This window comes from Chionomys nivalis, chromosome 12 (assembly GCF_950005125.1).
Source record: "Chionomys nivalis chromosome 12, mChiNiv1.1, whole genome shotgun sequence".
In the NCBI taxonomy this organism is placed as follows: domain Eukaryota; kingdom Metazoa; phylum Chordata; class Mammalia; order Rodentia; family Cricetidae; genus Chionomys; species Chionomys nivalis.
Window position 1 is genome coordinate 62,241,809 of NC_080097.1, and position 13,990 is coordinate 62,255,798.

At 42.6% G+C, this 13,990-nt stretch overlaps 1 gene segment (V, D, J or C); it reads left to right on the forward strand.

Annotated features, from left to right (window-relative positions):
* Positions 1–4,524: 4,524 nt before the first annotated feature.
* Positions 4,525–13,704, forward strand: LOC130884711 (T-cell receptor alpha chain V region CTL-F3-like). The segment is given in 3 exon segments: positions 4,525–4,576; positions 4,709–5,070; positions 13,633–13,704. Coding segments are annotated over 3 exon segments (486 nt in total).
* Positions 13,705–13,990: the final 286 nt, after the last annotated feature.

Below are 13,990 nucleotides of genomic sequence, written 5' to 3' on the forward strand. Positions count from 1 at the left end.
TCTGTCTGTGAGTAGCATGGGCTCCGTAGTGAGTTCCCAGTCAGTCCGAGCTACAGAGGTTATTGGTGTTCTGGGTATGGATAGCACGGCTTGCTCATGGATGCACACTGTAGGATGGAATCAACATCCATAATTTATCCGTGCTATCATAAAGGACACCTCCCCCCATGGTGTCCTTTTCGTTTACTTTGATGTAATACCTGAGATTCCCTCTTCTATGTTTTGTGCTTACTTGGTGAAGCTTATCTTTGAGATTTTGGCTTGACTTCTTAAGTTATACATTTCCAGTTTTATTTCAGTTTGTGTTTTCCTTAGTAATTCTCTTTCTACTTGCATGTCTTGAAGTTTTTCTTCATGTTATTCTACTGTTTGTTATCTTTTCAAATACTTCATTAAAGGATTTTTTCACATCCTCTTTAGGATCCTTCATCAAGTTCATATTATCTATTTCTGATATTATTGTCTTGTGGTTCAGTTGTATTGCATTTTCAGGATCTGTTGAATCAAGGTTACTGGGTTCTGGTGGAGACATATTGTCTTGGCTATTCATGATTATATTTTTGTGGTAGTGTCTCTGGTCAGGATAACTGTGCTTCTATGTGTATTGTCTTTGTTCCATCAGTGTTTTCTTCCCTGGATATGAACTCTCTGGATCTTAGCGATGTATTGTTATTATGGTATGGTAGGGAGTGCTTCTATGGCTAATGTGTGGGAGAAAGAAACAGATGTGGGCTAGAAGAACAGGCTGGGAGAGGCGTCAGTAAGAAGCTAATTGGATCCTTTTCACACGTAGAGGTGGATCTACAGAGTGTTGGGGTGTGGTGGGAAGAGGGGATTCTGCATGCAGGTTGTAAGACTTATATGAAGAGATGGGGATGGAAGGGCTAGGGACCTGGGACTGAGCCAAGAGTTGTAGAGTCCAGTGAATAAATTTGAGAAAGGGGACATGCAAACAGGTTGTTACCAGGCTGAGCTTGAGAACAGAGAGATTGTAGTGGAGGAAAGTGAGGATAGTAAAAATAACCTACTTGAGTCCCTGCCAGTGTGGCCACTGGGGTAGAAAGTGCTTTTATTTATTGGAGGGTGACACTAAGGAAAGGGAATTAACTAGAGGGCATGCTGAGAGGATCTACAGGAATGAGGGAAGCTGGGTCCTCTGCAAGCTTTGTCAGAGTCCCTAGGTAATGGAGGCCAAGAGGAAGGACATGCCTGTGCTACAGGGTTGGGGAGAAACTGGGGAACCTGAAATGTGGGACAGGATAAAGAGTAAGGAAGGACTACCTGCCTCCCAGGACTGTGCGACAACCACATTCCCATCAGGAGAAGAAGGATGGACTACCTGCCTCCCAGGACTGTGTGACAACCACAATCCCATGTGGAGAGGAAGGATGGACTACCTGCCTCCCAGGAATGTGTGACAACCACATTCCCATCTGGAGAGGAAGGATGGACTACCTGCCTCCCAGGAATGTGCGACAACCACATTCCCATCTGGAGAGGAATGAAGGACTACCTGCCTCCCAGGACTGTGCGACAACCACATTCCCATCTGGAGAGTTTCTACTGGCTTTCAACACAAAGAATACGGGTGAGGGATGAAAGGAAATGCAGCAAGGTTCTGCTGAGTCCTCAGTGAATGGAGGAAGAGTGATAGGACAGCCAGGTAGTTTGCTACAGGACAGGGGATGGTACCCGAAGAACTGAAATGGAGAACAAGAAGGACAGTTGATCTGACCTATCTCCTTTCCAAGTCTATGGGTTTCCAGAGAGACAGTGTTTATATGTGTTCATAATTGAGACAAAGAAAAGACAATTGGCTAGAAGTGTGGGAGGGAATGTCCAGAGGAAGAAAGAAATAAGAGTGTGTTGCAAGGCTTTGAATATTCTCCAGGGAATCCACCACTGCTCTCCTCTCAGTAATACATTCTAGATACTATGGGAGTGGGCAAAACGGATGATGCCATCCTGAAGATCAAATGACTTCTGAGAACTTTCCTAAGAGTAGCTGTGTGCGCTTGTGATACCAGGCCAACTCTCTGGAAGGTATGATGCTTGTATAAAAACGTCATATCGGCATTGTCTCGCTATAATGGAAAGACTATCATCATTTTGCAGCTGAAAGCCCAAAGGGATCCAAAAATGCCTGTTCTTGGGTGCCATAGCTCTCAGGGCAAATATTGACCTAAGTATCTGTCACCAAGTAAAGGAGGAGTGGCAAGATGAATTACCTGGAAATTCTATGATAAGGGAATAATACATCAGTAAACACAGTTCCAGATATGCCACACACACAAATACACATATGACCATATAATATATACATATTTATATATGAAAACTTCATGCACATAAATTTATATATATAGAAGAGTGTATATAATTTATGGTAGATTTATATAGAAGAAACATAAGACTCACTCGTGTGTACAAATACCATTCTTGATATCTCAGCACTAGGAACCACTTGATATGACATATTGTTGTTTTATGTGTCTGCGTCCCTCACAGGTCACAGAACCCTTAAGCAGAGATCTTACTTGTTAAAGATGCACCCAGCCGCTGGTAGTCGACCTCAGCTACTGGAGGGTACAAAGAGGACACACTTCCTTGTATGCTGGTTGTGCAGACTTAGGGCAGAAGCACAGCCTTTTCCCCAGAGACTGAGTTGATGACAAGAGGTAGAATTGTTACTGAGAAAGAGCAACACCCTTGTAGCTGTAGTTATCCTGCTAGTCACAACTGTACCCAGGATCTTAGTTTAATTGGAAAGGACAATGAACCCACATAATCCTACTTTATTCATGTTTCTGTGGCTGCAGCTGGATGATGAGTTAAGATTTTAGGGCCACAAAATATTCAGTGGGTATTTCTGAGACAACCAGGTGGACTTCTATTTTTGTCATTTATATCGTAGAAAAAGAATCCTCGATAGTGATGCCCTGACAATCATTTTTTTTCTGTCTTTCTTCATAGGGCTGAGCCATGGCCAGCTGGTGGAACAGCATCCTTCTAGCCTGAGAGTCCAGGAGGGAGCCAGCGCTGCCATCAACTGCACATATGTTGATATTGCCTCATCCTACTTTCCTTGGTATAAACAAGGACATGGAAAGCATCCTAAGCTCATTATAGACAGTGGTTCAAATGTGAAAAGAAAGCAGGATGAAAGACTGATAATTTTATTGGATAAGAAAGCCAACCACTTCTCCATGCACATCACAGACACCCAACCTGGAGACTCTGCCAAATACTTCTATGCTACAAGGGCACACTGCTCCCCAGGCACCTGCAACCTCTCCTCAAATCTGTCACAGTTCCTGAAGCCCCATCAACACCCTGTATCACAGGCCTTCCAGTGCAGCCTGTGTCAGTTGTTGGTTGATCAATCAGTGCCAACTATAATGTAGACATTAAAAACACAAAATAATAAAGTTAGCTTCAAGTCCCTCAATACAATTTAGGATAGTTTATTCTGTGTTTAAAAATCAAAATACAATTTCATCATTCCCTTTTTGTGGTTTCACACACGGTGATTGTCACAGAGAACCGGAACACATTGCGCTGCAGAGAAGAACAGATTGTAGCACACTCACCCACAGATGGGACATCTACATTACACACTTTCCTCGCAAGGACAGAGGAGGAAGGTGGGGTGGAAAGAATGTCAGAGACATAGATGGGGGTGACTACAAGGACACAGTGTTTTCTGGACACAGCAGGGCAGCTACACACATGAACTCACAGAGGTTGAGAGCACAGAGAAGACTTGCAAGGATCAGGACAGACACAGTTCCAGCAAGAAGAAGGAGGGTGGGCATTCCCATGTTTAGTCAAGGAGCTATGGGCAGTTGGTAGCTGCTGGGAGAAGGATTCAGGTTTCTTTATTGGTGAAGCCATGATTGCATTGACTATGCTCCACTGAAGGTCACACATCCAAGAGAATATGTGCTGTACAGCTTGTAAATTAAAAATTGAGTTTTTTCTTTTAAAAGTGTGTGTGGGGGGGACAACTGGGTTGGTAGGGAAGAGTAGATGGATCTGGTAGGAGTGTAGGGGGCAGGTGGATATAATCAAAATCTTTTTGTAACATTTCCTAAGAACTAATAAATGAGAAAAAGAAAAATTTTAGGAGCTAGGTGAATGTGTGTGTATGTATGTATGTATATGTATATCAATAGATAAATTTTATGTATATTCATCATAATAAATATCATAGAATACATATGTTTCAGTAACACTGGCGATTGCAGACATTCACTGTGGACTTGAGACCTGCCACCTTTGCATGAGGTTTCAAGTTTATTCACAATGTGCTAAGCAGATAGCTGTGTGCAGTTTGAAGGAAATCAGCAGAGGGCACTGCCTCTTCAGATGTGGTTAACATCTCATCTAGGCGAGAGTTTCACATGACAGACTGTCACTGTGCAGAAGGAGTTTCTTCTTTGAGAGTGAGAAGCTTCAATAAGGTCCTGGGGAGACTTGCCCTGTGAGTTGGGTGAACTCAAGAAGCAACTGTTATTGATGTCTATGAACATGCTTCCTAACACTTGCTCTGTCCTGGTGCTCCTGTTAATGCTCAGTAAGTCACATTTACCCTAAGTGGTGCTGATATCATTCTCTTACAACTGTGGACGTCTTTACCTTCTTCCTCACAGAAAATGATATTTATTTATTGATTGATTGATTGATTGATTGATTGATTGATTTTCAGGGAGGAGCAATGGAGACTCAGTGACCCCGACAGAAGGCCTGGTTACTGTCACAGAGGGGTTGTCTGTGAAGCTGAACTGTACCGATCAGACTACTGATTCAGCCCATTTCCTTTTCTGGTACGTGCAATATGTCAAAGCCCCTTGGCTCCTGCTGAGGAGCTCCACAGATGACAAGAGGACAGAGCATCAAGTTTTCCATGCCACTCTCCATGAGAGCAGCAGCTCCTTCCCCAGGCAGAGGTCCTCAGTGCAGCTGTGGGACTCTGCCCTGTACTACTGTGCTCTGAGTGACACAGGGAGGGAGACTGCAGGGGAAGCTGCACACAAACCAAGGGGGCTGAGGGCTGAGGGGAGTGGCCCTGTGAGGGAGGGCTGTCTGCCTTCTCTAAGAGGGGTTTACTCAGCCTCCAGAAATACAGCAACAAATTTCAGATCAAAGTTCTAGAAAACTTGGAATTTGTGGTTCTTCGGACAGGATAGGATGGAAGTCATTACCAGAGACAACTCAGGCTTTGTTCCACAGAATTACTGTTTTCTAAGTGGAGAACCTCTCCCAGAAAACATCTCCTGGAAAATTCTGACAGGATTTATCTCTACCAAGATGTCTTACAAAACTTAGTGATTGACATTCTCCAGCAGTCTTCTGTTATTTCTCTGCAAATTTATGTCCACATGACAAATACAGACTCCAGTCTCTAAACATCTGCTTCAGTCTCAGTCCACAAGATATTTAGTTTCTTCCTCTCTTTGGTCCATAATACAGATGGTTCAACCTAACTTCTGGTCTCAGTTATTTTCTATTGCTGTGAAGAGACACCATGATAGACAACTATACAGAGATTGTTTAAGTGAGTCGTTTTTCTTTCTATGTATGTGAAAAAGTCTTGACATTTTATTTATGAGTCACATGTATTAATGTTGTAAAAATGGATATTCTACCAAAAGCAGTATGTAGGTGTCATGCAATCACAATAAAATTCCTGGTAAGTGGTTTCACCTTCCTCCTCCAGCATTATTTGTGTTTAAGGTCTTGTGTTGAGCTACTTTATCAATTTTAATAAATTTTCCTCCAGATAACAAATGTATGATTTTTTCTACTACATAAAGATATCTATTTTTCCTATTATCATTTATTGAAGGTGTCTTTCACCATTTCATGTGCTGTAGTTATATTGCTTTATGAGTTTTCAAGAATAATTCCATTGGTCTGTGTGTCTCTTTCATTCGTGTAAAATGTTATTTTCCTCCCATGATGCTGTCCTATAATTAGATATCATAAATTGTAATGTCTTCTACCTTACTATTTCTAATTAGGATTAACTTTGACGATTTTGGGTATTTTGTGATCTATATATTATTAATGCTTTTATATCCCTGTGAATTATATAAAGTATTGGGATTTTGATATTAGTGTTATTGAATCTTTAGATTGTTGTCAGTAGAATACCTATTTCTCAAAATTAAAAACAAGCAAACAAACAAAAATCTTGCCAAGAAAGCTGTTGTGTGGCCCAATAAGTCACCCAGTATACTCTTGGGTGTATACATATTTTCTGATAAGACTTTCATGCCTCTAGGACATTCTTTAAGGGAGAACGGTCAGAGTGTACCTGGACCTGGATTTTTTTTCAGGACTACTGTGAACTGAAGAACAATGGCAATGGGTTCTTGATCCTATTGCACGTAATGGCTTTGTGGGAGCCCAGGTAGTTTGGATGCTCACCTTAATAGACCTGGATGGAGGTGGGTGGTCCTTGGACCTCCCACAGGGCAGAGAAACCTGCTTGCTCGTTGGGCTGAGGAGGAAGGAAGACTTGATTGGGGGAGGGGGGGATTGGGAGGTGGTGGCTGGGAAGAGGCAGAAATCTTTAATAATTAAATAAATTAATTAATAAAAAAAATAAAAGTAAAAAAAAAATAAAATCTGCTAGAAGATAAACTGAGAACTACATTGTGCTGAACAAGAAAATACAGCACATTTCTCCAGTTGTTTAGATAAATAATGGTGAAACAATGCCTGAGTAACAGCCCTGGACAGATCTGCCTGGTCTTGATTAGATACCAGGTGAATGTGAGCAACTTGGTAAACTCAGTGTTGACCCTCTAGGGGAGCCTACAAAATAAAAGCATTGAAGTTTCTAATTATTTCCACAGTACAGAAACGTGCCTGGGTTCAACTCCTCAACCATTAAAGCTTCCTATAGGCAGAAAAACTATTTTCACAGGAAACTGATGGTCACTCTAGAGAGTCTATAATTAGCAGGATTGTGCTGAATCCAGATCTGCCCAAAGGTAGGAACTTCTTTCTAAAGGTGATTTTATAGAAGGAAAGTAAAATTGCAGGAGCACACAGTGTCCTCCACAACTAACCCTCATGTTGCTTGGTTTAGCACTGCCATAGGGAGATTTATAGGGAAAACAAAGTAAGAGGCACTAAGAAGATACCTGAGAGCTCAGAAGGGAATAAGGCATAACCAATCTCCAGAAACACTAAGGATCAAAAATAGTGTTTCCTCGTGAAGTTCTTATTGTCTGGACTAGCACAATACCATGAGGTGTTCCTTCCCTGGCTGTGGCTGAGAGACATCCAGATGGTGAGAATCCCCAAAAGGACAGAGACCCAGTGGTGTCTTCTGTCTATGTGTTACTTTCACTGGTTAAATAAAGAGACTGCCTTGGCCTAGTTGATAGGGCAAACTCAGGTGGGTGGGGAAGACAGAACAGAATTCTGGGAGGAAGAAAGTAGAGTCAGGGAGAGCTGCCCACCATGTACCTGCCAGGTCAGACATTCTGAATTTTCCTGGTAAGCCACGACCCCGTGGTGACATACAGATTATTAGAAATGGGTTGAATCAAGATGTGAGAGTTAGCTAAGAAGAGGTGGTTATTTTGGGTATAAATTAGCCAGGTGGTGGGGATACAGCCTGCCACTCCATATTACAACAGAGTGGAGCTCCAACGTGGTAACGAACTGCACATAAAGCCTGAGAGGGCTTGAAAAGGAATTCTAGATACACACACACACACACACACACACACACATAACCAAAGTTTAACACAGCTTTTTGCTGTTTGTTAGGGTGTGCTGCAGAGAGATTTCCTGACAGAAGACAAGGGACACAAACATTTAGTAAGCCTATCCTGTCCCTCAGACACCTTGATTTACCACAGTGGCCTCTTCACCTTCCTGTACTGAATTCCTTTGATTTGCTCAGAAGACTTTTCTTGCAGATAAATGTCTTCCCTCTTCAAATACTGTTGAATTATAGTAGTTTTGTGTGCCTTTGTTCTAGAGAGCTAGGTGGACTTGCAAAAAGATGGACAGCAGCATACAATATTTGATGGACACAAAGTGAGCGATAACATTATTTTCTCAATAAAATTCGATTCCATCATCATTAAAGATGCTTCATGAGTAAATGAACATAGAAATATGCAGAAATACACATATGCAAACATATACTTGCACATAAAAGCACCCATATTCACAAACACCCACAAAAGCACTTATCCCTACACATTCAGGAAACATGGCCCCACACAATCATACTCAGCCACACATGGGCACATATACACACAAAGGGATACTACTGTGAAAACAACAGGCAGCAGACACACACAGAGGCACACACAAATACACAAACACATAGAAATCCATATACACACAGATGAGCAGAAATGCACAACACAACAATACACACATACTTATACACACACACACACTCACACTTCTAAACCTAGAATGGACGGGGAGGTAACTGCTGCCTTTCATAACCTTTCTGCTACAGTGGGGAGGTAGTGGGTTCTCATTTTGTTTACAAGAAGACCCTTAGGCTCAGCCAGGTTTTGTTACTCCAGCCTCCATTTACTTTTCCTTCCATGAACTTTATCCATACTGAGACCCTATGATCCCACAGGTTCCAAGTTGATCCATCACTAAACTTACCCTGGCTCCTCCACATTTAACCTTAACAGCTCAGGTGAAAGAAATTGACCCATGGTCAACACCGAGGAAGTTTTCAACAGGTTACAATGCACATAATATGAATTCATCCCCAATGTAAGTCACAAGGAGGCTAGTGATGTAACCCGCATTGTTTTTCAGGAATGCTCTGCACAACTGTGTGAGAGAATCTTTCCTATGACATAGCCATGCCCATAACATAGTCAGTAACATAATGTCTGCTAGGAGACACACTGTGGGATTCCATGCTGTGAAGTCAGTGAGACAAACAAGTTATTTTCTGTGGTGTTAGCTCTGTGTAGTGAAAGGAAAGAAGTCTACTTTTCATTTTTAAAGTACCTCTATTATTTGAATTTTGTTATTTATTGCAAAATATGTTAATTTCCAAAACAATATTTATGTGCAAAATGAAGAGAAATGTACTGTATCCCTTCTCTTTCTGAACTATTGAAACCTGTAAAAAATAGGAGACAAAACAAGACAGAAGAGCCACCTTGGAGAGGAGAGGAGATCCAAAGAGTGCTAGACAGCCAGATTAAACTAAATAGAAAATTTCAGGTTCCCTGAGAGATCTGGGCTCAAGGGAATATTGGAAAGAACATCAGAGGACAACACTGGATGTTATTATCTGATCCGGAAACACATCCACCAATATACACATCTATACACACATAATATATCACGCAAGAGCCACCTAAAACATAAGTGAGCAGAAAAAATGAAGAGGACTTCACACTGAATGAACAGTTGAATTTAGACTATGCACACCAGGCTTTGCAACTGAGTCCCACAGCACTGCAATCCATTCCTTGGGGACTAAAATTCCTAGGGACACACACAGCTTGCTTAAACTGTGTTGAGGTGATTAGGGAAAATGTTCTCTTGCAGACTCCCAAGTGTCACTCCAGTCCTCAGCCTGTAAAAGTCCCCCTGCATCTGTGATCATCCAGTCATCTTCAGACTGAAAACTCCAGGACAGGAGAACTGTTCCACACCATGTACAGAAAACAGGGTTGAAAAGCTGCTACTCAGACTTCTGTCAGTGTGAACCAAAAGTTGAGCAAGGGGAAGAGAAGACATTGTGATACAGAAGAAAGGAGAAGACAACACTCCTGACCACAATGAGAAACACCCATTTGGCATTGGGACTGGGCTCTAGTCCTTGCTTCCTACCTGTGATCTCATGTGACCTCTGCAAAGGAAATGAGCCACAGGCTGCTGAGTTTATCAATGAAATCTCTGTTCTATTCCCTATGTAGCTCCCTGCATAGAAACCCTCTGACCATAATGACAAGTAAGTGCATAATATGTCACTGACCCATCTCTCTCAACGGATTACAGCTTATAGCAAAGCAGGAGGTTTGCTTGTCAATTATGCAGTTCCTTGCAAGAGAATAACTCTCCAGAGAGACTTGTGAATGATCACAGAAATGAACAATTGGGTGGTAGGAGATGGAAGTCTGCATGGGTGGGTGAATGGTTGCTTGGGTGTCTGTATGTGTGGTTGGACAGGTGGGCAGCATGCCCCCGATGCTTCAGTCTACCTGCTGCTGCTCAAAACAGGGGTCACAGATCTTCTCACAGACCTCCTTCAAGAGTTTCTTCACCTCCTCACAGGAATCTTGCAGTACAACTGCTTGTCCCACAGCTTTGTCTTCTTGACTCTCAACATGCGTACATTATTTTTCAGCTCCGGCAATCCTAGTTGATCCTACTGCAGAGGTAACTGAACCACCATCCAAAAATGGTGAGCCCCATCCAGTCTCCGTTTGTCATTCCTACCTCCAAGTACTACCAGTCCTGAAAAGTCACACGTCCCCAGACAACCCAAGACTGGAGCTCACAGTAGTCAAACCAGGATCACTAAGAGTCAGGCCAAATCCAGAGAAAAAAACAAATTTCAGAAAAATTCAAACTACTTTTGAAAACTCCGGCACCAAAACTAATACTGTGCACCTGAGACCAGGGTGCAGCCCATACCTGTTCTTAACTTTCCATGGTATGGGGAAGGCATCAGCAGGCAGAGGACAAACACTCTCTGAAGGAGGGCAGAAGTCCCAACAGGAATACATTCTGCCTGCAGGTCCCATGACAACAAGTTCTGTGAAGCCATTGCCAGAGTCCCAGAAGCCCTGGGCTGCCTACCATCCCCTTCATGATGTATATCTTTTTTTCTATTTTTAGGGGCTACTATCTGGAACATCTCCAGGAAAGGCTCTGTGTCTTTTCAAACTTAGAAGAGCAGGGTCTAAGAGGCTCAAGGCCAAGTGCTATAAGACAGGCTTCTTGGTAATAGGCAGTCAGGCTAGAATCTGAACCCTCCCTTTGGGTCAAAGACAAAGAGGGTAGTATCAGTCTCTCCCAAGCTATATCAGGCACTTACCTGTAGGTTTTCTTTTCCTTTCTCAGCTGCTTGCACTTCTTCAATACATCACTGTATTGTCATGTGGCTGTGACCTACCAGCTAAAGTTCTGTCTGGCCCCAGTGGGGCTACTTGGCTTCTCTCTGATTCTCCCTCCTTTTTCCCAGCATTCAGTTCTGTCTTCTCCACCTAAATTCTGCCCTGCTATAGGTCCAAAGTGGTTTCTTTATTCATTAATGGTAATCGCAGCATACAGAGGGAAATCCCACAGCATTTACCACAATACTTCTAAAGATTACATTTCAGTCATCCTAAGTTAGCAAATGTGTGATCAACTTGCACCAGGTTGGGCTGGAAATACTAAGAACTAGGATTCTCTAGGGAAGAACTCAACACAAAAGCAGATACTGCCATGAAGATTGATGGATCTTTCCTGCTCTCAAGTTTAAGGGAAGATGAATGGCTATTGCGAGAACACACACGGTTATGCAAAGGCATTTCATGATAATCAAATTTCTCATACTCAGGGAAAAGATATATAGTATGTCACTGCTTTGGTGCATCACCTAGAGCTACATAAAAGCCAGATTCCTTGATCTGGAGTCACCTGTGACAATGGACCTGCCTTAGGAAAGGGGATACAGCCAGCTTAAATTATAATACACATCAGAGCGTGAGGCGTGCAGGCAAAGGACACAAAAGCAGAGAAAATTGGGTCCTTGCCTCTAGACCTTTCTAAGAGCCCCACTTCACACTTTTGAATTTACTGGAAGTCTGGAAATGAAGAGCTAGCACCATGTTCATCCTGGATTGAAAATTCACCAGAAGTCTTGACTGTGGCTTCAGGACTGTGGCTTCAGGAGTGGTCTTGGTGAACCTTCGGAACAAATGAATGATGTGAGATGAACTATGTCCATTCAGATGTCATATCACACTGACAACCATGTTAGACACGAGTAGGTATATCAGTAATACCCAATTTTAGAAGTCAAAGGACAGAACCTGCCCCACATACAACCTCATCTCAGTCAAACTTGACATACTGAAGAATACTCAGGAAGTGACTGACAGATGAGATTTTGCCCAAGCAGTTTCTGAAAGACCAGACTTGAGTCTTCCCCTCTGTGGGTGTCAGTTCTCCCTTCTTTCTACAGGGAGGTGCAGGTCTCTCAGAAGTTACCTGGTTTCCTCTGTCTCCCTGCACAAGGACACTCAGAGGACAGTCTCCTAAGGCCTACAAAAAGCTACAGAGAATGCATCTTGATTTTAGAGACCTCAGCCACGTGTGGTGTAGGAGTTCCTTCTGTTGTGTGTTGCTTTCATTGGTTAATGAATAAAGAAACTGCCTTGGCTTAGTTGATAGAGTGGAACTTAGGCAGGCAGAGAAAACAGAATTGAATACTGGGAGGAAGAAGGGCAGAGTCAGGGAAGTCATGGATCCTCTGCCTGAGATGGATGCTGGTTAGAATCTCCGGTAAGCCACTGGCACGTGGTGATACACAGATTAATGGAAATGGGTTAACCTAATAATGTAAGAGTTAGACAATTAGAAGTTAGAGCTAATGGCCAAGCAGTGTTTTAATTAATGCAATTTCTGTGTGGTTATCTCAGGGGCTAAGCTAGCCAGGTAGCTGGGAAGAACAAAGAGGCCCTCCTTGTAACAACTGGCAGCCCATGTGGCCAACTATATCCATGAAAACTTAAGAGGGCTTAAAAGGAATTTAAAAAAAACCTGAGTTTAACAAACTTCTTGCTGTTTGCTGGCTGCTTGCCACAACTCCTAGAGAGATTTTCGTGATTCAGCCTTAGAAGTAAAAAAGTTATGGTGGATGTGAAATGCTGGATTTCTGGGCTATGCTGCCAGTGTGACCTCTGGTTCTTTCGGGAGACTGAGCACTTGGATGGGGGTTGTGAGCATCGTGCTGCATGTGGCTTGCTTGATGGCAACATGGGCTAGCTGTGTGCTTGGAATGTGGCACTGTGCATGGCTCAGAGGCACAATCCGCTCCACCATGCTGGACTGTGCAGAGGCAGGCAGGAACTAACATTTTTACCATAATAACAGTGCAGCTTAAGTTTTAGACTGGGCAGGCAAACAGGTGTTACCATATTACCCCTACAAAGGGTACAACTTAAGTTTTTAATAAGCATTTTTACAAAGTGTTCCTGGACAGTAAAGAATTACAGATTCACAATAGGACATACTCAGACATAAAAGACCTTTAAATGGGTTGCAATGTTGGATAAATGTACATAGGCTTGGGAGAAAGAAGAAAAAGAGTAAAGAGAGTAATAAAATAAAGTTAATGCCTAAAAAAGGGTAGAGTCTTTAAAGAGAAGGTACAGATAGTTATATATTAAAAGGAATAAAGAAGAATAAGCCACGTAAAAATGAAAAATTCACAGAGAGTCTGGATTATGTATATTGAATTTTCTTTGAAGTTTTTGGCTGTAAAGGAGCTAAGAACAGGGAAACATTTCATTATATGGGCTGCTATGCTGAACCAGCATATATATTATAAAGGTATCTTGACTTCAGAATTTGGATCTAAGGATATGGTGCTTTGTTAAAGAGGTTCTTCTCTTGTTTTCGCAGAAGATGAGAACCATTTTTGCTTTTACACCAAAATGGTTTCATGGACCAAGGTCTCCTGAAATGTGGCCGTGAACACCCTGGTACAGATGGGTACAGCTTACATGGCCAGGTACCCCAGGACATGGACAGTCATGCTGAGGCCAGCCATGAAAGGGGCATGCATCTTCCTTTGCTTGGCTCTCCAGAGTCTGTGCTGTCTTAGAGAGGTCAGATGTGGAAGTGGGAACTCACCTTTTCTGGGCTGTCAGTCCCTGGAGATACTAGCTGTAGATGAGAGGACACAGCTTCCACAGGCTTTCAGGCCCTTGGGTAGCCATGTGTAGAAGAGTGTCTCAGGCCAGCCATGGAAGAGGGCACA